This window comes from Crocodylus porosus, unplaced genomic scaffold, assembly GCF_001723895.1.
Source record: "Crocodylus porosus isolate Cpor-Errol unplaced genomic scaffold, CroPor_comp1, whole genome shotgun sequence".
Taxonomy (NCBI): domain Eukaryota; kingdom Metazoa; phylum Chordata; order Crocodylia; family Crocodylidae; genus Crocodylus; species Crocodylus porosus.
This window is the reverse complement of record NW_017728943.1, coordinates 70,437,463-70,464,506: the sequence shown is the minus strand read 5'-3', so window position 1 is coordinate 70,464,506 and position 27,044 is coordinate 70,437,463. Positions and strand designations below refer to the sequence as shown.

The 27,044-nt window shown below is 44.5% G+C and overlaps 1 protein-coding gene across 1 annotated transcript in view; it reads right to left on the bottom strand.

Annotated features, from left to right (window-relative positions):
- DNAH14 (dynein axonemal heavy chain 14) overlaps window positions 1-27,044 on the bottom strand; it is a gene marked incomplete at its 5' end in the record, with an annotated part of 314,106 nt that overhangs the window by 273,439 nt on the left and 13,623 nt on the right. Inside the window, 8 exons of the mRNA XM_019548582.1 lie at window positions 350-744; window positions 1,322-1,405; window positions 8,207-8,304; window positions 8,463-8,514; window positions 12,818-13,118; window positions 14,972-15,117; window positions 17,622-17,895; window positions 20,993-21,124. Coding sequence (XP_019404127.1) covers window positions 350-744; window positions 1,322-1,405; window positions 8,207-8,304; window positions 8,463-8,514; window positions 12,818-13,118; window positions 14,972-15,117; window positions 17,622-17,895; window positions 20,993-21,124 — 1,482 coding nt within the window. The remainder of the gene's footprint in view (window positions 1-349; window positions 745-1,321; window positions 1,406-8,206; window positions 8,305-8,462; window positions 8,515-12,817; window positions 13,119-14,971; window positions 15,118-17,621; window positions 17,896-20,992; window positions 21,125-27,044) is intronic.

Here is a 27,044-nt window from a genome sequence, read left to right as displayed (position 1 = left end):
CAGAGGGGTTGCACTAGGTGATCCTTGAGGTCCCTTCTAACCTCATGATTTTTAGATTGGTAAATAAAAACACAAAGCTGGAAATCAGAAAAGAAAGCAAATTAATCAATTTCCAAGAAAAATGTGATAAATATGGAAACAAAAAAATGCAGAATCCCATATGACATTTTCAAAAAAACTATACTTAAGGTTTTCATTCAGAACTCCAACAATTAGTACTCCATAATTGTCCAATAACCTTATTGCCATAAAACAGTATTTGATCACAGGATATTGCTGATTTATAAATATATGGAATAAAATCATGCAGTATATTTTCATTTATTTACCCCTACATATCTGTTTAATAAAATTTATCAAAGCCACTTACATCTAAAAGATATGTACTCCTTGCTTCAATTAGAGTATTCAAAGATGAACGTATTATATTAAGTAGGCCTTCAAAATATGGCAGACAGTCTGTCTGATAGTTAAAACTTTTGACCTTAATCATATGGATTCGTCTTTCGGTAGTCATGCATATTATTTCTTTTATATCACATGTATACTTATCTAGAATATTCCTAAAATCATCAGAAGACAATTCTCTTTGTAGTTTTGAGATTCTGATATTCATAATTTTAGCTTCATCCACTATCTTACAATACTGCATAAAGTTTCTGCTGTAAGATTCAACTTGTGCCATTGAGCTACTAAGAACAGACAGAAGAGTGGCAATCTGTGGATTAAATATTGTAAAATAAAGTTAGATATTGTAAGAAAAAGTTACAAAATATCATTGACACCGTTAAAATTATGTTCAATTTTCTCTGTGATTAAGGTATCCAGTGATATTTTTGTAAGTGTATATCATTTTCCAAGGTATTATCATCGAAGTATATAAGCTGAACTTTTGCAGAAAACCATGGAATTATACTTTCTAATATTTAAATGTGTATGGTGTATATCTCATTTGTACCTTCCTCCTCAGATTCCTGACTAAAAAATTAATTCCTATATGACAGCCACAAAAAGTAAGTTAATTACATTTTTTCCAGGTGTTTCCAGTTCTGGGTTTCCCAGAGTATTCAGTGCGTCTCTTACTAGAAGGTTAATTTTTCAGGACAGGAACTTCCTCATTTTCTGTTTTGGCACTACTGAACACACTATTAGCACTTAACTATAGATTGATGTATATAATACTTTTATGACTAAAGTATGTTACTTAGCTACTTTTCCTGAATTGCAGCACGCACATTGTTTTCATAGCATGGATCTGTCCCTAGAATGAGTTCCCAATTTGGCCATGGAACTGGGTACTGCTTTTGGCACAACTCAGTACAACTTTCAGGTGACTGCATCTTTTTATGTAAACACTGAGTGAAGACCAACAGATGAGGATCCTGATTAAATGGAATAACCTGAGCTAAAAAGAAATTATTAAAAAGTTAATTGTATAAGAAGATTCCCAGAATTAAAATATAAAGAGATATATGACAAAAGAGCTATATAATATGCAGTCTCCACTGACGCAAGTTCTACATCAATACCTTCTTTTCTCCATACAACTGATTGTGACAGTCTCTTAATTCTAATATAATAAAAGCCTTAGTCTGTCTGTCTGTCTGTAATGCTTTAGTCACACTCTGATTGGTTGTCTTGGCAGCCAATCACAATGCTGACTGAAACAACCAATCAGATGGCTCCAAGAGCATTCCAGACAGGAGGCAATGGTAGTGGTGCGGCGAAGTGCTGCCATGACAGTGGGAACAGAGGGGATGGAGCGGGGGTGCTGGCTTCACTGCCCCCAGCCCTGCTCCTTGGAGGCAACGGAGGTGCAGAGTGCTGGCCTTGCCCTGCAAGGAGGGGGAGGCAGCAGGGAAGAGGGGAGGAAAAGAGGGAGAGAGGGGGGCAGGATGGGGAATGTGGGGGTTTCCGGTGGCAATATCAGCTTGCCACTTCTGTGCCCTCCCCCCTCTGCTGCCACCACTGCTACCAGGCCCCAACAACAGCTGGCAGACAGGGAGAGGCAGCAGTGTAGATGGGAAGAGAGAGGGAGGAGAGACAGGGTGGGGGAATGTTGCATGTGGCCAGACATGAACCAGTGGCAGTGTGGAGCATGGGTTGTCAGCAGCTGCTGCTGTATGCAAGCCGCCCCCCACCCCCAATTCCTGGGACCCAGGTGTGGCACAGGGTGGAGCAGTGGAGATGCGTATGGGGATGCACATGCACCCTCTGAGAGTGCTGGTGCACCCTCTGACTGGCTGCACTCGCCACTTAAGTAATGGGTGGGGGGGAACGCAAGACCACCAGTGCCTGCCCTGCAGGTGCTGGCCGATCACTGCAGCCACTCCCAGAAGTGGCTGCAGTCACTCCCAGAAGCAGCTGCAGCAATTCGCCATAGCGGGATTGGCCGTGGGGTTCCCCCCTGGCCTACAAGACTGCCCATGGGGGGACCCCTCCCAGTCCAGGCAGCAAGATCAGTTGGTGGGGCTGGTCGCAGGTGGGGCACATGTCCCCCACGATTAAGATGGCACCAGTCAAACATGGGGTGGAGTGGCAGGGGGGCACATGGGGCCAGAGGCAGAGCGGTGGCACTGAGTGATGGTGCTCCATTCCCCCCATCCACCCATCATTCATGATGAGCAATTTGCTAAAAGAATACATAATGTAAAAATCCCACAACCCACAGAATACATTTAAATATGAATTCTTAGGTTCTTATTTTCATAGATTTCATAGACATTTGGGCTGGAAGGGACCCTGGAGGATCATCGAGTCCAATCCCCTGCCCCAGGAGCAGGAAGTCAGCAGGGATCATAGGATCCCAGCAAGATAAGCATCCAAATGTGTCTTGAAGGCATTCAAAGTGGGTGCTTGAACCGCCTCCGGTGGCAGTCTATTCCAAAACTTGGGGGCTTGGACAGTGAAGAAGTTCTTTCTTATGTCCATCCTGAATCGGTTATGGTGAAGTTTGTGACTGTTCGACCTTGTCATCCCTTGGGGCGCTCTGGTGAACAGACGTTCCCCCAGATCCTGATGAGCACCCCTGATAAACTTATAGGTGGCCACCAGATCAACCCTGAGGCTGCGCTTTTCCAGGCTGAAGAGCCTCATAGCCCTCAGCCTCTCATCATAAGGTCTGTTTTCCTGACCTCTCATCATGCACGTGGCTCTCCTCTGCACCCTCTCAAGCTTCTCCACATCCTTTTTGAATTGCAGAGCCCAAAACTGGATGCAGTACTCCAGTTGCGGCCTCACCAAGGCTGAGTACAATGGGAGAATGAAGTCCCGGGATTTACTTGAGAAGCATCTATGGTTGCAAGCCAGCATTTTGCTCACTTTACTAGCCGCAGCATCATGCTGAAGGCTCATGTTCATTTTGTAGTTAATCATGACCCCCAAGTCCCTTTCATCTGTAGTGCTAACCAGCGACGCACTGCCGAGCCTATAAGCATGCTGCAGGTTTTTCCTCCCAAGGTAGAGAACCTTGCATTTTTCAGTGTTGAACACCATCAGGTTCTTGTCCACCCATTTTCTGAGCCTGTCAAGATCCGCCTGGATCACCCTCCTGTCCCCAGGTGTGGATGCTTTATCCCAGAGTTTGGTGTCATCAGCAAACTTGGCCAGTCCAGTTCTAACACCAATGTCTGCACCATTGATGAAGATGTTAAATAGTATAGGCCCTAGGACAGAGCCTTGAGGGACCCCACTGATCACAGCACACCAAGACGATTGGCTCCCATCGACCACCACCCTCTAGGTCCTACCACGAGCCAATTCCCCAGCCAGCGGATCATGGTGAGGTCACGGCGGCAGTTAGCCAGTTTAGCCAACAGGTGAACGTGGGATACCAGGTCGAAGGCTTTTTTAAAGTCAAGATATGCAACATCGATCTCTTCCCCCTTGTCCAGGTGATAAGTCACCTGGTCATAAAAGGAAATGAGATTGGTCAGGCAAGACCTATCCACAATAAACCCATGTTGGGTATCCCTCAGGATATTGCCTTCAGCTAGTCTGTTAAGGACAGCCTCTTTGATAATCTTTTCCAGGACCTTCCTCAGGATAGAGGTCAGGCTGATGGGCCTGTAGTTAGCCGGATCTACTTTCCTCCCTTTCTTGAAGATAGGCATGACATTGGCCCTCTTCCAATCATCAGGCACTTCACCAGAGCGCTAAGAGCTCTTGAAGATCCATGCCAGGGGCTGTGATGTTTGCCAGCTTCCTGAGTACCCTTGGGTATAACCCATCAGGGCCGGCTGACTTGAATTCTCTGGTGAATTCCTCATCAAGGTCTTGACTCCGGGTAGGGGGTCTGTAGTAGACCCCGACCATAGTATCCCCTGTACTGTGTTCCCCACGGATTTCAACCCAGAGGGTTTCTATGTACTCTAAAATTTACCATTATTTCAAAGTGATCTGTTTTATTTCACATATAAAACCTGGCACTCTACCTAGTTATGGGTGGATTCCAACAGTTGAAAGATTAATTTGTTGCTTATAAATAAGAATAATATTAGTATAAAGAAGCAACAAATTAGCATGGCATAAAAATATAAACTTAATATGCAGGAGTTAAGAATAATGTACATTTATTTCTTTGCCTACAACTGTCACTAAAAGCTGGTTTGTATCAGTGATTGCAATAACAGAACAGAACAGAACGTCCACAAGTATGGTTACCAAATTCTGCTGACATGATAAATACAAAGAAGATATTCAATAGGGCTCCATCCATCACAGCAATGTTCTGAAGTCAACAATATAGCCAGCTTTATGCCAAGGGTGAATTTGTCCCTTAGTATCTAAATATGCTCAAATATTAAATCTGCAAACAAGTGTAATAGTTTTTAACAAGCTGTAACAGGGAACCCTAATCCTGTTACTCTGCTGAGAGCAAGGGAGAGAGAGACAGAGATTAGAGCAGAAGGCCTAAGACAGAAAGAACTGCATCAGGAGAACAGGGATCCTGTCCCTTTAAGGGAATAGAACAGCAGGAACAGGGACTATCAATTGGGAGATCAAAAATTCCTGGCAGGAGAGGAGGCTTGCAATTGGCAGGGAGAAGGTGGTCTCCTATACATAAGGCCTGCCCCAAGGCTGGAGGGGGCAGAGGTGTTAAGAGAGAGAGATGGAGAGAGAAAGGAACTTGGCCAGTGACGAAGGAATATAAGTTTTCTGCCTATAAGTTTATAAAGGGTGCTCACCAGGATCTGGGGGAACGTCTGTTCACCAGAGCACCCCAAGGGATGACAAGGTTGAAGAGTCACATGACTGTTTCATACTGGACAAAAGGAAGAATTTCTTTACTGTCTGAGTCCCCAAGGTCTGGAATAGATTGCTGCCGGAGGTAGTTCAAGCATCTACTTTGAACGCCTTCAAGAGACATTTGGATGTTTATCTTACTGGGATCCTATGACCCCTGCCCCTGGGGCAGGGGTCTGGACTAAAAGATGTTCCAAGGTCCCTTCCAGCCCTCATGTCTATGAATGTGTTCACTGGGGGGAAAGGCAGAGACTCAGAAGCTTTTGTATTACAGGCACAGGGAGACTCTGTGACCCAGATGCTGAGACCTCAGGAGGTGCTATCAACCAGGGCAGCTCAGACCGTTCAGTGGAGTGAAGTTTTTTTTCATGTGGAGAGTGGAATCCTGTTAAAGCAGTAGTGCCTGCGATTTTTTTTCATGTTTCCTTTAGAAGTATTGTACCTTGGGTGGGGAAGAAATCATATCAAAGCTTCAGCTAACCTTTTTTTGGTTAAGATTGCTTGGTGGACTAGGGTGGTTGTATAAGTGTGGGAGGAGGCCATAGCAGAGTGGCAGGGAGACCACACCAAGGCTTTGTACCCTGCTGGGGCAGGGTGTAAGCCGGAGATGGCTGGAAGCTGGGAGGACCAGGTTTATAGGCCACAAGGGCAAAACTGGGGCCAGGAACCTAGAATCTGAGAAGGCTGCAGCTCATAAGCTGGGCTCTGGTGTGGTGGGCCTAGCTAAGTGAGCTTAGCAAGGAAAAGGGGGCAAAAACCTGGGAAGACCAAGACCCTGACAAGTGCTTGGAGGCCCGATTGTGGCCAGATTGTGTATGGAGGCAAGGTGCCTCTCAAGAACAGTTGACAACATCTACAAGGCATGGATATGCTTATGGGGGCAGCTGGAGATAATGATTATTACCTTTAACATTGGACTGGGAAGGTTTTAAAAGGTGAGATTCACCCCAAAGAGTTTATGCAGAGAAGCCTTGAAGGATAGCGTACCAGACAAAGGAAACAAGGAAGAGGCTACCTTGTCTTTGCCATCAGCCTCTCCAACTAAGAAAACTGTAAAGATCAAATCATGGCAGGAAAGAGGTAGGAGGAAAAGTAGAGAAAGCAGGAGCTGAAAGCAGGCCAGTCCAACCACTAGGCAATGTCTGACACCAAACAGATTGTCTTGAGCCCGCTACACATGCATATATGTAAATGTTTAAATAATACATTCCTGGTTTTTTAAACAGACAGGAAAACGTACATCCATCTGTGTTTGGCATGAGGAATGTAAGGTTGTTGCATATAACTAAATTTCCAAATTAGTTGTTATCTGCTATAACTAAAATCAATGTTTTTCAACTTCATAATGCTGTACAACAATATGCAAAATAATCTACCTCATGTTCTTTCCAGATATACATGAGGTTTGATCAAAAAGTTCTAAGACTTGATGTTTGGGGTATTGTTCATCAGGAATTTGTACCGAGAGGTCAAACAATAGGCCTTTTACAAAGAGGTTTTGATTCGATTGAGGGATAAAGTTAGAAGAGACTGCTGCTTGCTGTGTGAAAATGGTTGACGGTTTCTGCACCATGACAACGCTCCTTCACACACTGCTGTCTCCATTCAAGAATTTTTGGCTGAAAAAAACATTCCTGTGATACCACACCCTCCATATTCACCTGACTTTGCCTCATGTGATTTTTTTCTGTTCCCAAAAATCAAAATGAAGCTGAAAGGAAGGAGATTTGATGACATTCCAACCATCCATAAGAATGTAAAAGCAGAACTCAAGAAACTCACAGTTGAAGACTTCCAGCATCGCTTCTGAAAGTGGCAGGAACGCTGGGACAAGTGCATATCACCTGGGGGAGATTACTTTGAAGGGGACAGCTCATAAAAATGTTGTTTGTACACTATTCTTTAAAATAAATGCTAAGTCTTATAACTTTTTGATCACCCCTCATAAATGCAGTGATATATGGCTTATGTGAGCACTCAAGGGACCATTAAAAATCAGTTGCTTAACACTAAAAGTTTCGTAATGAACTGCACAAAATGGCAACCCAAAGCATATGACTAAGTCTCCTATAAAAACTTCTGTTACTGGCCATCGTTGTCAAAATGTTCATAGAGTGGAAAACAATTGAGTTAGGCTGCAAAGGAGGCTGCTATGGAAGGGGTGGGCAGCTCAATATAGCTGTGTATTGTCTGATCCCCTGTGCTGCCCTGGACTGGCTCTGACCTTCCTGGGCTCAATCAGGCCCGCAGGAAGTAGGTTGCCAACTTTGTTCTTGGGCGTTATGTTAAGACAAAGACACATCCACATCCCATCTCACCTCTGACTGGACCTTTCAAGCCACTGTAAACCAATAGGAGACCCAGTCTACCAAGCAAGGATATAGGTTATTGAAGTTTGTACATGCCAGTCAAATTACAAAATGAGGAAAATGAGACCTCTCTGCCAAGGATAACTTCATAACTGAAGTACTCCTATAACGCTTTACTTTTTGAATTCCCACTCAAATTATTTCTATCTACCGCATTTAAATAAACAAAGTCCTGAAATTACACAATGTGAAAAGAAATAAGCTGTTTATGGCATAATAGTTCAATGAACTTCCAAAGGGAACATATGATCAGCTGCCTCTAGAATTCAGTAGTGTATACAAGTGTCAGTGCAAGAATTATGCAAAGAAACAGGATTGGTAGAGACAGAGTTGGACCACCACCAATGTTAGGCCCACTCCCATTCTTCCTCTACTTTTTGCATCTGCCACCTTCCTTCCTTTTTTTATGCTCCCTCTTATGCTCTATTTTTTCTCTCTTCTTTTGTGTCCATTTTCCCTCCCATGTTTTTTTAATTACTCTCTTCTTTCCACTCTACAGAATTCTGCCAGCCTCTCCTTTTCTTGTTCTGTGCTTCATATTATGTGTTCTTTAATATACAGTTTACAGAAATTATATCAAAAGTTATACCTACCAGTAGTGTTTTCTAATCCATCCACAATTCTTTGTAACTGTTTTGAAAACTCTCTTCTATTGGGAATTAAAACTATATCTGTACAGAATGATGAAGTACTAGAATGAAAACAATCAACATATTCCGTAATTTAGGAAAAGTTCTCAATAGTATTTTTGCAGTAATACAGCATTTTCAATGAAAAATTTCACCATGAAGCTATCAGATCTTAAACACAAAAATCAGGTTTGACATCAGTTTCTAAGATTATATTTACCATGCAGATGTTAATTCCTCCTCATTATCTGATTCAGAATTGACCTTCATGCCTGTTATAGAGGAATAAAAAAGAAACAAAGGTATTGTAGAAAATAGTAATGAGACCAGCGGACAGAATTGGGGATCAATCTGGCAACACGATTAGCAATGAACAGACAAATGTATTGAGATCTGATTTATTATGCCATAAACCTTTGAGTCAAGATTGTTTGAATAATCAATCACCATCATCATCTCCTCTCAACATGTCAATCAACCCAAACAGTATCCACACCTCCTAGCAGATGAGGATAGGAAAAACAGATTCTTATGACATCACTGTCTTTTTATAGGGACAATAATACGAATGAGTTGAATGAGTTCAGCTAGAAACATCCTAAGCAATAACAACAAAATCTAAACCAAAATTCCAGTAAAAATCCTGATGGACTAATAATAATACAATAACATAGAGGGTTACTTTAATAGTGATTTTTGTTCCTCAAGATACATTGTACAAATATATAGTCCATTTTCAGATGAATATGGGTCTAGTGCACTTAGGTCAAAACCACACAGAGGTGGCACATATTCTGGGAGTTCACCCAGAATCCCTCAGTCATTCCTTCTTTCAATCTGTCACATATGATTAGTGTGGCTCTGCCCCCCCACAAAGTGGAGTTGGACCAGGTTGATCTGTGCCTCATTCGCAAATAAAATTTTGGAGGAACCCAGGCCTCTTGACAAGAACACCCAGGTCCAGTCATGAAAGCAGGGATAATTAGCACACAGATCCTTTGTGGTGGGTATGTAGATGTGAAGGGAGAAGAGGGGTTCCAGAGAAAAGCCCAGTGAAGGCTGCAGGCTCCCCATACTTACCCACAGTGACAGTAGCAGTGGCAGAACTGTGGGGAAAGCAAGAGCCCCATTTTATGAGCTTCTGCTCACTCCAGATTAGAGGATGCCCAGAAGCCAGCAGGATTCCCAGTGGTCCCGCATGATTTGGAGGAAAGAAGGGACCGTAGATAAGTGGCCAGATGGAGCTGCACCACAGTGGGAGTGCTATCTATCAGCTCAGTCTGGACAGAGGAGGAGAAAAGCTCCATAGTCTGGGTGCTCAGAGGAGCACCCAGAATATCGTGTCACAGCACTGAAAAAGCTGCATCAAAAGATAGCCTTAAGAAGCACCCCTTTGAACCAGGTAGTCAGTGGGAAGGCTTACTGTTGAAAGAACTGGATCTTTCTCCTGCCGAGGGGAAATACCAGTAAGGCCAGTGAATGGGGACTGGATAGCTTAGTTTAAAACAAACAAACAAACAAACAAACAAAACAACTTTTCAGGAAATTTATTGGCTTATTTAATTAGCCTGAAACTTAGATGGATTCAATTGACTGATAGACTGTGTTGATTTATTTAAGCATGAGACTTTGATGAAGTTAATTGATTTATTCAGGGAAGCCAGGCAGATCTAATTAATCTATCTGAGAGAAGCCGATTGGTTGAATTGGTTCATCTTGAGGAACTGCCAAATAATTCATGGTCTTAATGGTTTTGGTGGAAGAAGCACCTGGGAAGAAATTGGCTTAATTGATTCATTTAGTTGGGTCACTAGCAAGGGGACTGGACTCACTAATTTAGTTGTTGAACTGCAGGGGCACTGCCCATTTTCTTGGACATACCATAAAAGAACCCTGGAAGCTAGGGGACTGGGCCTGAATGGAGTGACTTTGATTTTTGATAAAGCCAATCTTAGACCAAAGGTGGACTGTGGTAGTTATTTTTTTTCCACTTTTTCCACACTGATATGGAAACTATACAAACATGACATCCAGAGTGGGCAATGACTTACTGACCCTAGTGAACACAGGATGAGGTGAGGGTGGGGTGTCAGGGAAGGAAGGAGCATGACTAAGAGGAGTTGGCCTGGGTGGGCACAGAAGATTGTCGTTCAGCCTTCGATCCACCTCCCTACAAATTTTATCAACATCAAGGCGTGGCAAACGAGAAGCAGGCAGTCCAGGTCAGGTGACTGTAAGATATTCTTACTTTCCTAACAGTTCACCCTAGCAGTGCTCCCAGTTGACAAAGACCAAGGCCATATAGCATCCCCATTCGACAATGGAGTATACATACATACTGAGCAGTACTGAGCTTTGGCGTCATTGTGGCTTGAATGCTATTGATTCTGCTGGGGCCCAGCCCAATGAACTATATGGAAAATCATGAGCTTTTTGGCTTTGGACTAATATTATGCATAGTTTGTAGGGCTGTGCAAAGCTTTGGTCCCCGATTCAATTTGGCCCAATTTGGTGGCTGAATCTCTAACTGAATTGAATCAGAGGACCCTTTAATCTCTCTGAATCCATTCAGAGAGATTCAGAAAGATTCGGCAATTTGGATATAGAAACAGCTTTAAATGTTTTTTCTACATACCTCTAGGTAGGAGGGGCTCGTGAGTGCTGTGATGTTGGGGTGCATGGAGACTCCTACAGAAATGCAGGGGCTCCCCCAGCATGCTCAGCAGCAGACCCAGTGCTTCCGGTCCACTTCCAGGTCTGCCAGGGAGCATGCAGGAGCCCCCAGTGCGCTCCCCCAGGTGTCTCCTGGGTCTGGGGGGGGCACCTGGGGTTCCCCCACAGCCGATAGGTCCACTTCTGGGTCTGCTGCCCAGTGTGCTGGGGAGCCCCTTGCACTTCTGTGGGATACACCATGTGCCCCAGTACTGCAGCACTCACATGCTGCTGCTACCTAGAGGTATGTACAGAAAACATTTAAAGCTGTTTCTATGTCTTAACCACTGCTTCTCTGAATCAGCATCAAATCTTCAGATCTGGATTCAGCCAAATCGAAACAGGAACAGTGATACTGTGGCAGGACGCGACCTAGGGGTGCCGTGAACTCCCCTAGTGCCCTGCTACTGTGCCAAATCAGTCTTAAATGCACCTCTTTATCTCGCCCGCCACATCTTTGATGTTGATATAGTAAAGGGGAGGCTGCCTTTCTACCCTTTATGGCACGGTGCCTTGATGTATCTTGGCTCGGTCTAGTCACCCAGTGCACTCCCACCTCTGGGCTGCACGTGATTCCCATCGTCACCCATGCCCTCACGGGTTCCCGGACTCGTCTCCGTTGCCCGCCTGTGCCCTCGCGGGTGCCTCCTGGCTTCTCCTGTGGCTCTCGCAGCCCGCACCGGGGCCTGTCTCCCCGTGGCTCTCGCAGCCCGCGCCAGGGCCTTGCCTCGCGATTCCCCGCCCGCACTGGGGCCTCTCTCCTGCACCCACACTGGGCTCCTCCTGACGCTGCCCACACTGGGGCCGGGGTCGGGAAACCCCAAAACGCAGCACCCTTTCCAGCGCCAGGAACCCCCCCACTACTGGGGAGCTCCTATGAGGCCTCCTCCACCCCTACAGCCTCACCCGGTCCTCCGGTGTAACAACAAACAAAAACAGCAAACTCCTGGGTTACAAAATAAATTCCAAGCCAAACTGGCTAACCTTCATCCATATCCCTACTACGGTTTCCTCCCCCCAGTATCATCACCCCGCAACTGCTCAGGCCATCTGGCTTCCCTGCTCTGCTTACTCTGGCAGAGCTCCCGCTTCCTCAGCTGCCAGAAGGGAACCAACTCTGGCCTCAGCCTCGCTGTTTATATAGGCCAGCTCTGCCCCTTCCAGTCAGCTGACCAGACTATGCTGCTCTGGTGACTGACAGCTGAGCTCATATTACTGTTGTCAGTAGCAGGCACCTTAGTGCCCTGCTACAGATACGAATCAACAAATTGAATCACTGTCCCTGAATACGGGCCAAATCCAAATCCAAATCGAATAGGGCCCGCTTCGCACACATCTAATAGTTTTGTATATACTTATATATAGTACAAAGTGCTGCTTAAAAGTGTGTTTGTGAAGTACCTGTGCTAAAATTTGCAGTAGTTTTAAAAACATAAAAATGCAGCAATTCTAGATGAACTAAATTACAACATGTTTATTTCAAAGTCAGTGTTTAAAATTTGTCCCTCACTTCCATGTACACTAGGAGAGCAGGGTCTGATAGTAAGCAAGGGAAATGGGCTGCAAGGAAAAGAAGCTGGGGGACCAGAGGGCAAGGGGCTACCTGACCCCCACCCCCAATTTATTTCCCTGACTGTAGCAGTAGGAGGCGGAGAAATTCAAGGCAAGCCTCCAACAATTAGATTCTATACTGGAAAACTATAACAAATTTTTAAATTTTCCATATATATAATTAAATTATTAGGGGGATGCCTTATATTCAGGGCCGTCTTATGTTTGAGTAAATATAGTCTTTCAGTAACAGTAATTTACCTGTGAGTTTCACATATGAAACTCTGTTTCTAAGGACTCTTTTTCTCTTACCTTGCCGGTTAGATTGAAGTGTATCTTGTTGCTTTGTATTTTCTGATAGTTCCTCATGTGTTCTTTTGCTGCTACCCCATATACAATTTCTCAAATACCCATCTGTACCTAGCTTTTGCTTCAGAGGCTCTAGTGAGGTAACTGAACAATTATTTTCCTTCTCAGTTGACTCTACATCCTCCTCCTGAATGCCATCTTTCTCATTAAATTTTTCAAAGGGAGTTCTTAGATGTATGTTCACTTCAAATATTGCTGCATATTCTTGCACTTCTTCCAGATGGATTTTTACGTCTTCCAATACCTGCATCAACACACCGCTATTACTAAATTGCAAAGACACACTAAAACTCTATTTTAATGTAGAAGCTTTCTTTCACACTACATCCCAAAACAAAAATAAACATTAAAGAAAAGTGGACAGTACATAATAAAATACAAATATCAGTTGTTGCAGACAGAGCTGATAATAGGGGTGCATGGGGTCTAGGGCATATCGACCTATGTGATGGCGGGGAGTGAGCAGCCAGAGTGGGGGTGTGGCGATGAGCAAAGCTGGTGGCACATGGCAGCCACACGGAGTGGTGGCTCCTTCAGCACTTGCCAATGATGCTGGATGTGGGGCCTGTAAGGCACTGTCCATGGGACCCCCACAAAGCACGGGGCCCTGGGTGGTTGCCCCATTTCACTCTCCCCCACAAAAGGGACAGCTCTGGTTGTAGATACTTCATAATTTAAAAAATGAAGTATTCTGTCTCATGACCAAAAACATAGGTAGCATGCTACATATTGCAAATGTTATAAGGGTGCTAAATATTAAGGATTCAGAGTAAAAGTATTCAATGTAAAACATACAACTATTAGAAATACTTATTCTGGATGGGGGGGTAGGGAACACCAGAATTTCTGACCTTGGAGATGACATATTGAAATGATTAAACCATTACAGGGGGGGACTTGTAGTCCTCCAGGTAATGCAGAATTTATTCCCAATTCTGCCACAGACTCAAAAAGTCATAAAACAGTCTGCACCTCATTTTAATAACTGCAAAATGGGAACAATACATATCCAATTTCATGAAGTACTTTTGTATCCCCCAGTGGATATTTTATGAATCGAAAGCTTTTTTATTTTTGTCTATTTTAAAAGGTTTAATAGTAAACTTGAGGAAGCCTTCATATTTTCAAGTATTCTTATTGTTGTTATATTCTGATAACTTTAATGCATGTCTTTAAAAAGTCCTGAAGATATTCTTATACATTTTAAAGATCAGATCTTAAATATCGTTTATTATCATGTTATATGCTAGAATAACAGTAAATTAAAAATCCTGTCTATTTACATTATTCATCTTTTGCCAAATTCTAAGATCCTATTAAGCTTTTCACTTATTCAAAATGCCAGTAAAGTCAATAGTGGATTTAGCAAAAACTATGAACTTCATTTTATTTTTCAAGCATTGATTCATATTGGTGTAGAGCAAGAGCTGGATGGACTACCTCCATGGGCTAGATCCAGCTCATTGTGTTTGTCATTGGAGCTGCTGCATCAGTATGTGCTGCTGTGGCTCCCAGAGATACTGCATTAGTGTGCCTCCAGAACCCAGGGGATTAACACTGGCACTCTCCCTCTGCTAAAAATTGGGCTCTTTAATCACTGTTGGAGATTAAAATTGGTGGTAGGCAAAAAGAGAGGGGGAGCAGAGCACCCCTAGGTTCTCAAACTGTACCAATGCTGCCAAGGGGTTTAATGCTGCTCCCACTAGCAGGCATCCAGCCCTCAAGAAGCCCCACAGTCCAAATCTGATCTGTGGGGTCAAATGAGTTTGACACCTCCACAGGTATTTCAATACTTCCCAGACACTTGTGCTGTACAGAAAGCATCTGCCTACCACCTCACCCCACTAGCAACATTAATTCTGTTCAGTACTTACAGCCAGAAACAGCAAAATGCATTGTGCATCTGTGGCAAGCCATGAACTGAGAAGGGAGCAGGATGTCACAAGAGAAAAGCTAACCTGTTGCTCTTCCTCCCTTTTGTGCATTGTTGCACAGAGACCAGCCAAATTCTAGCACTGAGTAAGGACCTCAGATTTGGTCTCATGGTTCTACTGCATTAAATAAGCATTCCTGTCTTTCAGGGTAGGATTGTTTTACCTTGTCAATGTCAGCTACAGTAATGATTTCAGGTTGTGAAATCTGGTTCTTTCTTGAATGGCAAGACAGTTCTTGAGATGCTTTAATAGAACCACAAACGAATTCTCCATATCCTGCTAAATAGTCTTCAGCTTTGAAAAGGCTAGCTGATTGTTCAAGAGTGTTCTTATATATTCTGGAGAATTAGGAAGATAAACCACCAAAAATTGTGTTTCTTACCAAACAAGGAAAAAAGAATTATCATCTACTTGGAACATTTATCACTAAACCAGTCTTACTTTGAAAGTTTGTAACATTTTTTTCTGTAGATATGTCTTGTGTATAGTTACTAGACATAAATTTTTACCATGCATTTCAGTTTGCCCTGGTTTCACATCATGGGTTTGTTATCTTTACATTCACTAGCTATGCATAAAAATAATAAACAGACTTTTATTTGTAATGTAATCTTGAAGGAACATGGACATTTAGAGTGCCATGGAGTGGTAAAGGAATATGAAGATCTTCAATCAGAAACTGCTTAGGTCAACAGCGACAGAATATTGTCACAGTTTGACAGTTCAGTTCCCCTACATTATGAAAATGGGTATCATAACCAGCAATTTGACAGATGTCCTCTCAGCCGAGGTGACAAGTATCACATGGAAATGGAAACAGATGCCATGTTTAGACTGCAAACTTACTGTGACTGAAACACATTCTTCAAACAAAGAACCCCAAGCAGCAAGCTGCCTCCTGAATCAGAAGCAGTATAGGTGTGTCCATGGTGTGCTACATATGGGTGAACTGATACTGCTGAGTAGCAATGTCAACTGGTGTACCTCTGTGCTACCTCACAGCACAGTGCAGATGGACCTATCCTACTACCTGTGCAGAGAAGCTTGGCATGTTTGAGTGCGTCAGTGTCAGGCACAAGTTTGCAGTGTAGACATTATCTGAATTATTCTGTTATTCCTATGGGTGGTCTCTGTAGATTAGAGAAGAAGACACAGTAGTTACATGGTACACAGAACTCTGAGTTTCTGCCTCTGCTATTTAGCATTTTTATGGATAAACTGGACACTTTAGGTGCCATGTTGGTAATTCCCAAAGATCAGCAGAGCTACTGGGCTTTGAGTGGACAACTCCCAGACCTTATAGGGTTTTTTCTTTTTTTAAATAGAAATGGTCAACCGATTTATGGCAGTGGTGAGCAATTACTTTGACTAGAGAGCCATTTAATGAGTTTTGGTGAGCATGTGGGGAACTCCCCAAGGCTCCCCCACCCTCCCTCACACCCCACAAACCTACACCCTGTCCATCTAAGCTCTGCAGTCCCACTGTCCTGCTGGGTGTGGGCCCCAGGCCTTGGGCTCCACACTCCCACCAACCTCACACTCTGCACTCCCACCCATCTACAGTTTCCCCCACCTGCCTCCACTTCCCTACCTGCTGCCCAGAACAAGCACTGCAGCAACAACACAAAAAGGAGCTGCTGGAGGCTGGGGAAACTGAGCAGGTCCCGTGGTAGCTGCAGCAGTGGCAGCAGCAGCCCCACCCAGAAGCTGTGCATGCTGGCCAGGGCTGGGGCCAGGGCTGAGGCTGAGGCCCTCCCACACAAAAGGGTGGGAGTGAAGCACGCAGGCTGGGCAAGGTACAATTAATTGGTGGGTTCCTGTGGGCCAGATGAAATCACCTGGAAGGCCGGATCTGGCCCATGGTCCATATTTTTCCCACCCCTGGCTTAGAGGCACCCTCAAATGAATGCCAAGTAGCAGAACTGACATACCCTTAAGTTTCCATCACAAGCAATACCAAGAGTCAAATTTACCAAATCCTTATCACATGATTTATTTAAGGGTAAACATTTAGGCTGCTGACAGAAGTTCCATTTAAAGGTGCAATGGGATCTGATCCCTGACCCCAACAATCATATCTCATGCCATGCCACATGTGTATGGCAGAACATGTAAATTTTGGTGTTGTGGTCAGATGCCAATGGTGCCCTACTTGCCCATACAGGGGAATCCTGGGATCATAATCCTGGACTCCTCCTACACCAACAATTTGAAAGTGGGTGGCCAATGATCATCTGATTGTCAACTTGCTCCAGGACCACACTAGGCTTGAACAGGACCTAGTGTTGTCCCTGGAACCAAATGATGATCAGCTGATCATCTGCTGTCTCTGGGAACCTCACTGAAGCTGGCTGAAACTCATCTGGTCCTCAAGATAGGCAATCAGCTGAAGGTCAGCCAATAGAGACTGCACTGGGACTGATTAGATCCCCAGTATAGTCCCAAATCCAGCAGACAATCAGCTGATTCTTGATCAGCATGGATTGCACCAAGTCCAGTTGGAGACCCCAGTACAGTCCTAATTTAAGGTATGATGAAAACTAGCCATAAAAATATTACATATTTTTGGCATAATATTTTTGTGGCTGATTTCCCTTTTTCTGGTGCCATTAATTCCCTAAATATGTGACCAGATTACTATTTAAGAAAGATTAACAGACGAATCATGTCTTAAGTGTAACATTTGCCAGGGGCTTTAGACAACTGAAAGTAAACTTCCCAATAAAATCAGGACAAAATAAGAAGAATTCCAAATATTTTAGGAAAACAATATAATGAAGCAAAATTCTGTTTTAAACCAGTGTTTGCAATCTAGACGGCTAGAAATAACCTCATAAGGTTTTCATTCTTCTTTTCATCTAGTGCAGTCACATTGCTGGAACGTTTAAAAAACTCCAAAAGCAGATGGACAGCATTGTGCACCAATTTACGAAGAAGTTCCTGGAAAATCTTGTCAACTAGTTGAAGGAATCTTGAAAAGCATTTAGTCATCTGACACCATTCCCCTATTTCTGTACATTTTGGTTTCTCTTTACTGTCAGTGGGCACAAGCTGAAAAAGTTTTTGAACTCCCTTCATTTCTGCCACCTACAGAGATAGTGATAATAAATTTAGAAAATAAATTAGTGTGCTTTGAATCCCTTATACATCATATTCAGCACTTTGAAACAGCCACTTTTCATTGCAAACATTTTCTATATTTTTCAGAAATGTTTATGTTTAAAGTTCCAGTGAACACACCCCATGAAAATTCAGGACTGTGATGCTAATTTAGATTCCATACTTCTGAGAAAAATAATGCTTTTATTTTGAATGTGCTAATCATAAGGTAACTATAAAGATAAAATATTACAAAATGGTCAAAGGTATACTTTAGTAATAAAAACTAAAATAAAACCAAGGCTCTATCCAGACGCTGTTTGTGCCTATATTTAAGCTTTAATTTTAGAACTGAAAAGAAAAGAAAAAATCTATCAAACCAAATAAAGCTTCCCAAGGTATTTTCAGTCACGAGAGCAAGTTTTGGGAGAGGTATTTTTCTGGATCTCATGGATGAAAACCCAGGTCAGGAAGGAACAGAGCTTTTTTATGTCAGTTGGGAATTAATGGAGTAATTGTGGGAAGCAGGTCATGATTAGCCAACTCCTGGTGTCCTACTAAAAGGAAAAGCTTTATTTTCTGTTCACTATGATCTTAGTAATCATCTGGCTACAGTCAGAACATGGGATAGTTCTGGAAGCTTGAGGGTTTGAGGCTTCAAATGGCTCTCACAGTGTTATTTCTGTTTTTTAATCAATGGCCATCTAATATATAATGCATAAAATAGTCCAGGGAGCAAATAAGAAGGAATGCAACTGAAGCCCTGTGGGGATGGCATACAGATGTTTGCAGGGCAAAGGGAAGAAAATTCTGGGTCCTAACTCCTATTCTTAATACCAGTTATCATTTTCATCAAATGACTATTTAATGCAAAATACATAAACAGTCTTAGCACCAGGGACCAGAACCTAGGATTACCCTCTTACAAACTGAATTTTCTCCTCACTGGACCACACAGTCACACTCCCTCTTACCCTCTTTCTCATGCCATGACTTGCATTCCTTTCCAACCAGAAGCCCAGCTTCAAAAGGAGGGCTGAAGGATTTCTTTCACCCCTGGCCAGCACTGGTTGTTAGCCCCTATCCTGGGATGTAGGTGATGTGGGTTAAAATCCATTTAGGCTAGGGACAGACATTCAAAAAGAAATCCCAGAAATGCAGGTACATGCCTGCAGTGGCTCAGGCTAGAAGCCAGGGTGCACTAGAGCAGCCCTTCTTTCCCCTCCACACTGCTGAGCTGAGTGGGGGCATGGCCAGACCCTGGCAGGTTGCTCTAATGCTCTAATTAGGGAAGGCTCCCCCCCGCACCATCCTGACTAGCTCAGGAGGGAATTGATAACAAACACAGTGTTTATAACCCCTAACTTAGTGTTTATCACCCCATTAAGAAAACAACAGAGCATGGGAGAATGGTGCCTCCTGAGTCGGGGGGGCACTTGCCTCCCCCCCCAGTAGACAGTCTGCGAGCAGAGGAATGGGTCCCCCTGCAGCCAATCCCACAGACCTGGGGGCGTGGGGGAGATACCCATGGCCAATCCTGGTGACCTGCAACTGGCAGCGGGGGGTGGGGGACTGCTTCTCCTGGCGCACTCCCTGGCCAGCGCTCTCAGCGGGGGCACCAGCACTCTCATCTGCTTCCCCTGCCCAGGAACACTGCTCTCAGGGGGTGCACGTGTACCGCCTATGCATCACCACTGCAACAAAGGGACATTACCAGCTACCTGTTGATTCTGCCTTTGTCCCATCTGCCACTGCATAGACCATAGCCAGCATGTGGTCTGCTCGCTAATGCTGAGAAGTGTCTGTGTAAGGTAGAGGAGACTGGGGAATCCCTGCTTAGCAAGGAATAGGGAGGGGAGGGGACAGGGGGAGCAGGGGAAAGCCAAGCAGACACTTGCAGTCTCTGCCAAGCTCCAGCCAGGGAGCAGAGGGGAGGGGCCAGCTCTGCTGTGGAGCAGAAAGCCCCACCCAGCCCAGCCCAGAGAGCATGCCAGGATGTTGAGGGAGTCTGGTTTAACTTAAACCAGCAAGGGATCTGGTTTGCATAAACTGGTTTGACCCAAATCAGTTAAGTCTGATACTACATTCAACCAGGTTTATCTCAAACCAGTTTCAGCCATTTTCAAACTGGTTTATGTGCACTGAACATCTGTTCTGTTACAGGTTTAAACCAGTTTCTGACCACTTAAACTGGTTTATGTGTAATGTCTGTCCCTAGCCTTAGGGAAAGATAGCCTAGTACTCGAAACCTTCTTCTTGGGCAAGTACCTGGGCTACTAGGCAACAGTGGGCACCAGCATCAACTCCCCTTATGCTACTTGAAATTCAAGGCTGCTATCAGTTACACAAACACTAGTAGCCTTCTTCTCTGAGACATTTCCCAAAAAGGAACCTCCCCCCTTAGCTGGTCAGATAGGGCATCTATATATGTGATCTGGGGTGGAGGGGGAGTGGAGCGCTTTAATTACAGCGGTTCTGAAAGCCGGTCTAATTAAAGTCCTTGCAGTGTCACGTATTGAGCATCCCACATTTCAAAGTGGCGGCAGGGGCGTTTTAACTAAAGCTCATTTGACGAGCTTTAGTTAAAACACTCCCACCACCATTTTGAAATATAGGGACACTGAATATATGTGATGCGGAGGCTGCTGGAGTGCACTAATTAGCACACTGCAGCAGACTCATAACTGATTCAATTAAGTCTGTTCCGACGTGCTAATTAGCAAGCATTGGAGCAGAGGTCCATCACACATGTAGGTGCCCACTGAGCTGAACGCTGACACGATGGAAGCAAGTCAGGCTACCTATAACTCTGTTCAGTAACAGTATAGTAGAGCTATAAGTGCATTTTCCAGGGCAGGTTAGGTGACTAGGCTGCCCAGTGAAAGAATGGGAAACCTAGGCAAATTAAATGTGGAATAGAATCAGCTCTCCTGAAAGAGACACATACAAGTTTAAGAGAGAGGCAATTAAGTCTTAGTTACCTTTCAAGCAAAATAAGATCTAGGCCGATAGAGAAATGAATAGGAATAAAAGATACAGGATAAAACCATAAAATAAAAAAAGACAAATGAACTTAAATAATTACCCTTATGAAAGTATTTTTAATGGATTTAATTACTGTCTCCCTGAAAGTCTGTAGTTGATTAAGAGCTTGTTTGTTTTGTTCATACTGCTCCTCATAAAACGCATCCAAGGAATATGTGTGGGACCTGTCTACCTGAAGCAATAGATAAAAATTAAGAGATAAGAATACCACAGACAATCAAAGGAAACTGGTTACTCAGATATGAATTTATCTTTGACCCAGAACTCAGCACTCTATATATCAACATTACAAGAACCAGCCCCCTAAATGCAAAGTGAACACAAAGACAACCAGAATTGTCCCAGTGCAAGCCCTGCATAGAAAAGTGGTTTGAAATGAAAGTGCAATATAGACAGCGCAAAATTACACACAGCACTGAAGATAGGGATAAGATGAGACTTGGTGGGATCGCATGCATGACTAGAACACTGTCATGGATGGCTACAAACTGTTCAGGAAAGACACATGGGGAGAAGAGAAGGAGGAGTTATGCTGTAGGTAAAAGAGCTGTATGACTGCTCAGAGCTCCAGTATGAAACTGGAGATAGGCCACTTGAAAGTCAGGTTAAGTTTAGAGGGGAGAGCAACAAGGGTGATGATGTGACGGGTGTGAACTACAGACCACCAGACGAGGAGGATTAGGTAGATGAGGCTTTCTTCAGACAACCTGTCGAAGTTTCCAGATCACAGGCCCTGGTTTTCATGGGGAACTTCAATCACCTTGACATCTTCAGGGAGGCCAATACGGCAGTGCACAGGAAAAACACAAGGATTTTGGAGACCATTGGAGACAACTTTCTGGTGGAAGTGCTGGAGAGACCAACAAGAGGCCATGCTCTTCCTGACCTGCTGCTCACAAACAGGAAAGAATTGGTGGGGGATGTAGAAGTGGATGGCAACTTGGGCAACAGTGACCAAGAGATGACCAAGTTCAGGATCCTGACAAAAGGTAGGAAAGCAGCGTATGGACCCTGGACTTCAGAAAAGAATACTTTGACTCCCTTAGGGGGAAAGCAGTAGGACAAAGTAGTGTGCAAAGCTTCAGTCACTGATTTGATTCAGTGGAGATTCGGCCCAATTTGGCAGCTGAAACTCCAAATCCAAATCAAATCAGAATGACGCTTTAATCTCTCAGAATCAAATCGGAACCCTCCGAATTGATTTGGAGAGATTCAGAGAGATTCGATGATTTGGACATGGACACAGCTTTAAATGCTTTTTCTACATACCTCAAGATAGCAGGCGGTTCGTGAATGCTGAGATGCTGGGGCAGATAGACCGTCCCACAGGAGCATGGGGGGCCCCCAGCATGCTTGGCAGCAGACCTGGAAGTGGACTAGAATTATTTCTGGTCCACTTCTGGGTCCATCGGGGAACGTGCGGGGGACACCCCTCCCACCCCAGGGACTGGTGCCTTCTGGGTCTGGAAGGGCATCCAGGGTCCCCCCACAGCCAATCGCTGAGCTGGCAGAGCATGGAAGGGGTCCCCAGCGTGCTTGGCTGTAGACCCAGAAGTGGAAAGGAAGTACCTCCAGTTCACTTCCGTGTCTGTCACTGAGCATGCAGAGGGCCACCGCACACTCCCGTGTGAGGGTCCATCCACCCCAGCATCACAGCATTCATAAGCTGAACCTGATATCTCGAGATATGTAAAAAACAAAAAACAAAACATTTAAAATTGTGTCTATGGCTGAATCGCTGATTCTCCAAATCTTCAGATTCGGATTCGGCCAAATCAAATTGGAAGAGTGATCCAAATCAATTAGTTGAATCACTGTCCCTAATTCGGGCTGAATCTGAATCCAAATCAAATACGGCCTGTTTCACACATCCCTAGGAAGCAAGCCAGCAGAGCTGGTTGTGTTTTAAAGAAACGTTACTGAGGGTGCAGGAACAAACCATCCCAATGTGCAGGAAGAATAGCAAATATGGCAGGTGACCAGCTTGGCTTAGCAGAGATCTCTTCAGTAAGCTTAATCACAAAAGGAAGCTAAACAGAAGTAGGAGCTTGGACAGATGACTAGGGAGGAATATAAGAATATTGCTCGGGCATGCAAGGATGAAATTTCATAGATTTCTTAGACATTTGAGCTGGAAGGGACCTCGGAAGATCGAGTCCAGCCCCTTGCCCAAAGGGCAGGAGGTCAGCTGGGGTCATAGGATCCCAGCAAGATAAGCATCCAGTTTGCTCTTGAAGGTGTTCAATGTAAGTCCTTGAACCACCTCTGATGGCAGGCTGTTCCAGACCTTGGGGGCACGGACAGTAAAGAAATTCTTCCTTATGTCCAGCCTGAAACGGTCTTGCAGTAGTTTATGACCATTCGACTTCGTCATCCCTTGGGGCACTCTGGTGAACAAACGTTCCCCCAGATCCTGGTGGTCACCCCTGATAAACATATAGGTGGCCATCAGATCACCCCTGAGCCTGCGCTTTTCCAGGCTAAAGAGTCCCATGGCTCTCAGCCTGTCATCATAAGGTCTGTTTTCCTGACCTCTGATCATGTGTGTGGCTCTTCTCTGGACTCTCTCAAGCTTCTCCACATCCTTTTTGAATTGTGAAGCCCAAAACTGGACGCAGTACTCCAGCTGCGGCCTCACCAAGGCCGAGTACAAGGGGAGAATGATGTCCCGGGATTTGCTTGAGAAGCATCTATGGATGCAAGCCAGCGTTTTGGTCGCTTTAGTAGCCGCAGCATCGCATTGCAGGCTCATGTTCATTTTGTGGTCAATGATGACCCCCAAGTCTCTTTCAAGAAGGACAAAGTGCAACTGGAGTTACAGCTAGCAAAGGACATGAAGGGTAACAAAAAGGGTTTCTACAAGTGCGTTAACAAGAGGAAGGTTAGGGAAAGTGTGGGTCCCTTACTAAATAGGGGAGGCAACCTAGTAACAGATGGGGAAAAAGTTGAAGTATTTAATGCCCTTTTTACCTCAGTCTTCACAGGCAAGGTCAGCTCCTAGACTACTGCACCAGGCAGCACAGTTTGGGGAGAAGGTGAGAAGCCCTCAATGGTGAAAGAACAGATTAGGGACTATTTAGAAAAGCTGGATATATACAAATCCATAGGGCCAAGTGCAATGCATCCAAGGGTGCTGAGGGAGTTGACTGATATGACTACAGGGCCCCTGGCCATTATCTTTGAAAACTTGTGCTGATTGGGGGAGGTCCCAGACACCTGGAAAAGGCAAATATATTGCCCATCTTTAAGAAACTGAAGATGGAGGATCCAGGGAACTACAGACCAGTCAGCCCCACCTTGGATCCTGGAAAAATCATGGAGCAGGTCTGCAAGGAGTTCTTTTCTAAGCACTTGGAAAAGAGTTATACCTGACCAACCTGATTGCTTACTATGATGCGGTAACTGGTTCTGTAGATGTCGGAAAAGCAGTGAACATGATATACCTTGACTTTAGCAATACAAAAAACTAGAACTCTTGGTCCCAAAATGATACCTTGTATTAGACCAACTGGAAAATGGCAAGAAAATTGTCCTTTTCTAAAAGCTTATAGGATCAAAGTCCCTTCATCAGCCTCTGGGAAAAGTGTAGATGGTACAAGATGGTAAATGACCCCATACGTAGGAAACAAACTTCATTTTTGCACAGAGGGAGCTGAAGATGGAAGGCTGTCCCTCTGGGTCCATGACAGTGTCGTTGTGAACTGTGTTGAGTAGCTCTTTGATTTGTTGTTCAGGTAGAATTCCTTCCCTGGAGGTGCCAGATGAAGGCAGGGCAATGTAAATAGTAAGGATGCTGGGATCCGTGACTTCTGAGGACAGGCTGAGGGAACTGGGCATATTTAGTCTGCAGAAGAGAAAACTAAGGGGGAATTTGATAGTAGCCTTTAACTACCTGAAGGGTGGCCCCAAATAGGATGGAGCTCAACTGTGTTCAGTGGTGACAGATGATAGAACAAGGAGCAAGTTGCAGCAGGGGAGATTTATGTTGGATATTAGGAAAAACTCTCTCACTAGGAGGGTGGTGAAGCACTGGAATGGATTACCTAGAGAGACAGTGGAATCTCCATCCTTAGAGGATTTAAGGCCTGGCTTGTCAAAACCCCAACTGGAATGACCTAGTTGGGTATGGTCCTGCTTTGAGCAGGGAGATGGACTACATGACTTCCTGAAGTCCCTTCCAACCCTAATTTTCTAAGATTATATGACAAGGAGTTGAAATTGAGTGCAGAATGACATGCAGCACCAATAAATAGGGACCTGCTCAATTTGCAATTTTGTGGACATCATGAAATTGGGCAATATTTGTGAAATCTGTGGGGGGAAAAACTGACTAAAAATCAAATGCTAGTTCCCCAGTGGAAGGCAGCACTCCTCATGGCTGCTGTGGCCTGGTTGCTTACACCCCAAGGGGATGTGGAGGGGGGAGTGGGACTGCTGGCATGAAGGGGGCAGACAAGGGTGGCCACTCTGCCCCTGGCCACTGCTTGACTAAGAAGGCTGCTTGTCATGCAGCTCTACCCCTCTCCACCAATTAGCAATGAGGGGCAGGGCTGCATGACAGACAACCCTCTCAGGCAATCAGCAGCGAGGGGCAGAGCTGTATGAGGGATAATCCTCTCCACCAACAGTGGTGGGGGGCAGGGCCACTGGGAGGCCCCTCAGCCAGACATTTTGGGGAGGCTTGCTGCAATAAGCCCTCAAAAATGGAAGTCAGTCCCACAATCTTCCTGTGATATTGGCTGCCTTCCTTGAATTGGGTGGGTCCCTACCAATAAAACAACTTGGAAGAGTGCCTGTATGTGTAAGACAGTGTACACTTACAAGAGAAAGATACATATTCCAACAGTGGGCCAGAAAAACTAATTTAATAGTGACATTTACAGAGATTCATGGGTGCCAGAAAAAAAGAAAAGAAGATTTCAGTAGATATAAAGATATTGTGAAAATTATATTTCCACTGCATAATATTCAGCTGAATTAAAAGTGGACAAACATAGGGAAAACTATCTAGGATTCTACTGCAATGAGAAATTATTTTTTATACAGAATATCATGTTGCTTTGTGCCAAATCCCACAATTAGTAAACATACAGATTACTGTTTATACTGTAGTACGATTTAAGTCACATAGAGTACATGAATGTGGCAGCCCAGAAATTCCCTAACATCTATAGAGGTTGACTAATCCTGTAAGCATTAAAGCTACGCGCTCATCTTTTTTTCAGCTAATCTGCTACCACAGACATTACACATGCACTGCTGTACAGGAGGGACGTGGGGGTAAGTAGCTTGATTGACTAACAGCATCTGCTGACACACTGAATAACAAGGTAGCTAGTCTTAATGAGGTGTGAGTACGCACAAAGGCCTTGTACAAGAGTTCATTTCTAGCAGTGGACAATTTGTACAGTTAGAAATGAGTCCATGAGAGAGAGTAGTACAGGCATTCAGCCTGCAACCAGGCCCTCTCCCTTGCTTCTTCCCAACACCAGGATGCATGAGGTTTGGGGAGCAGATGGAGAAAAGCAAGGGGCTGCTCCTCCATGCTGCTCCCAGTGCCTCTGTGAGATACCTTTCTGCCTCTAGCTGGATGAGTAAGCAGCAGTGGGAAGCTAGCAGGGCAGGAACCACGCTTGGAGACAGCCTCTCTGAGCCCAATTTCTGGTCCCTGAGCTTTGCAATCCCTTCTCACGCTGTACAAGTAGGGTGGTGGGGATGGCAATGGGAACCCAGCAAGGACCAGGAACCAGGCTTGGTGACAGTTTTCCCAACCCCATTCCCAACCTATACAATCCTGTGCCTGCCATCAGGTGGGTGGCAGAAGCAGCAAGAGAAAGTCAGAGGGAGCCAGGACAGCGCCTCCCCCCCCCCCACTTCAACCTATACTCCAAATCTAGGACAGCCTCTTTTGGGGAGGAGGCAAGGAATAGTGTTTCCAGTCTGGAAGGTGAAGGAAGCAGGGCAGCAAAGCCCTCTGCATGCTTCTCCTATTCTGGGGACTCCTGGGAGTCACTTCTACCTGGTTCAAGGTAGATTATTTTTCTCCTGGAAGTGGGAGAAACTTCATGGATGCTTATATACCTGTGGTTTCT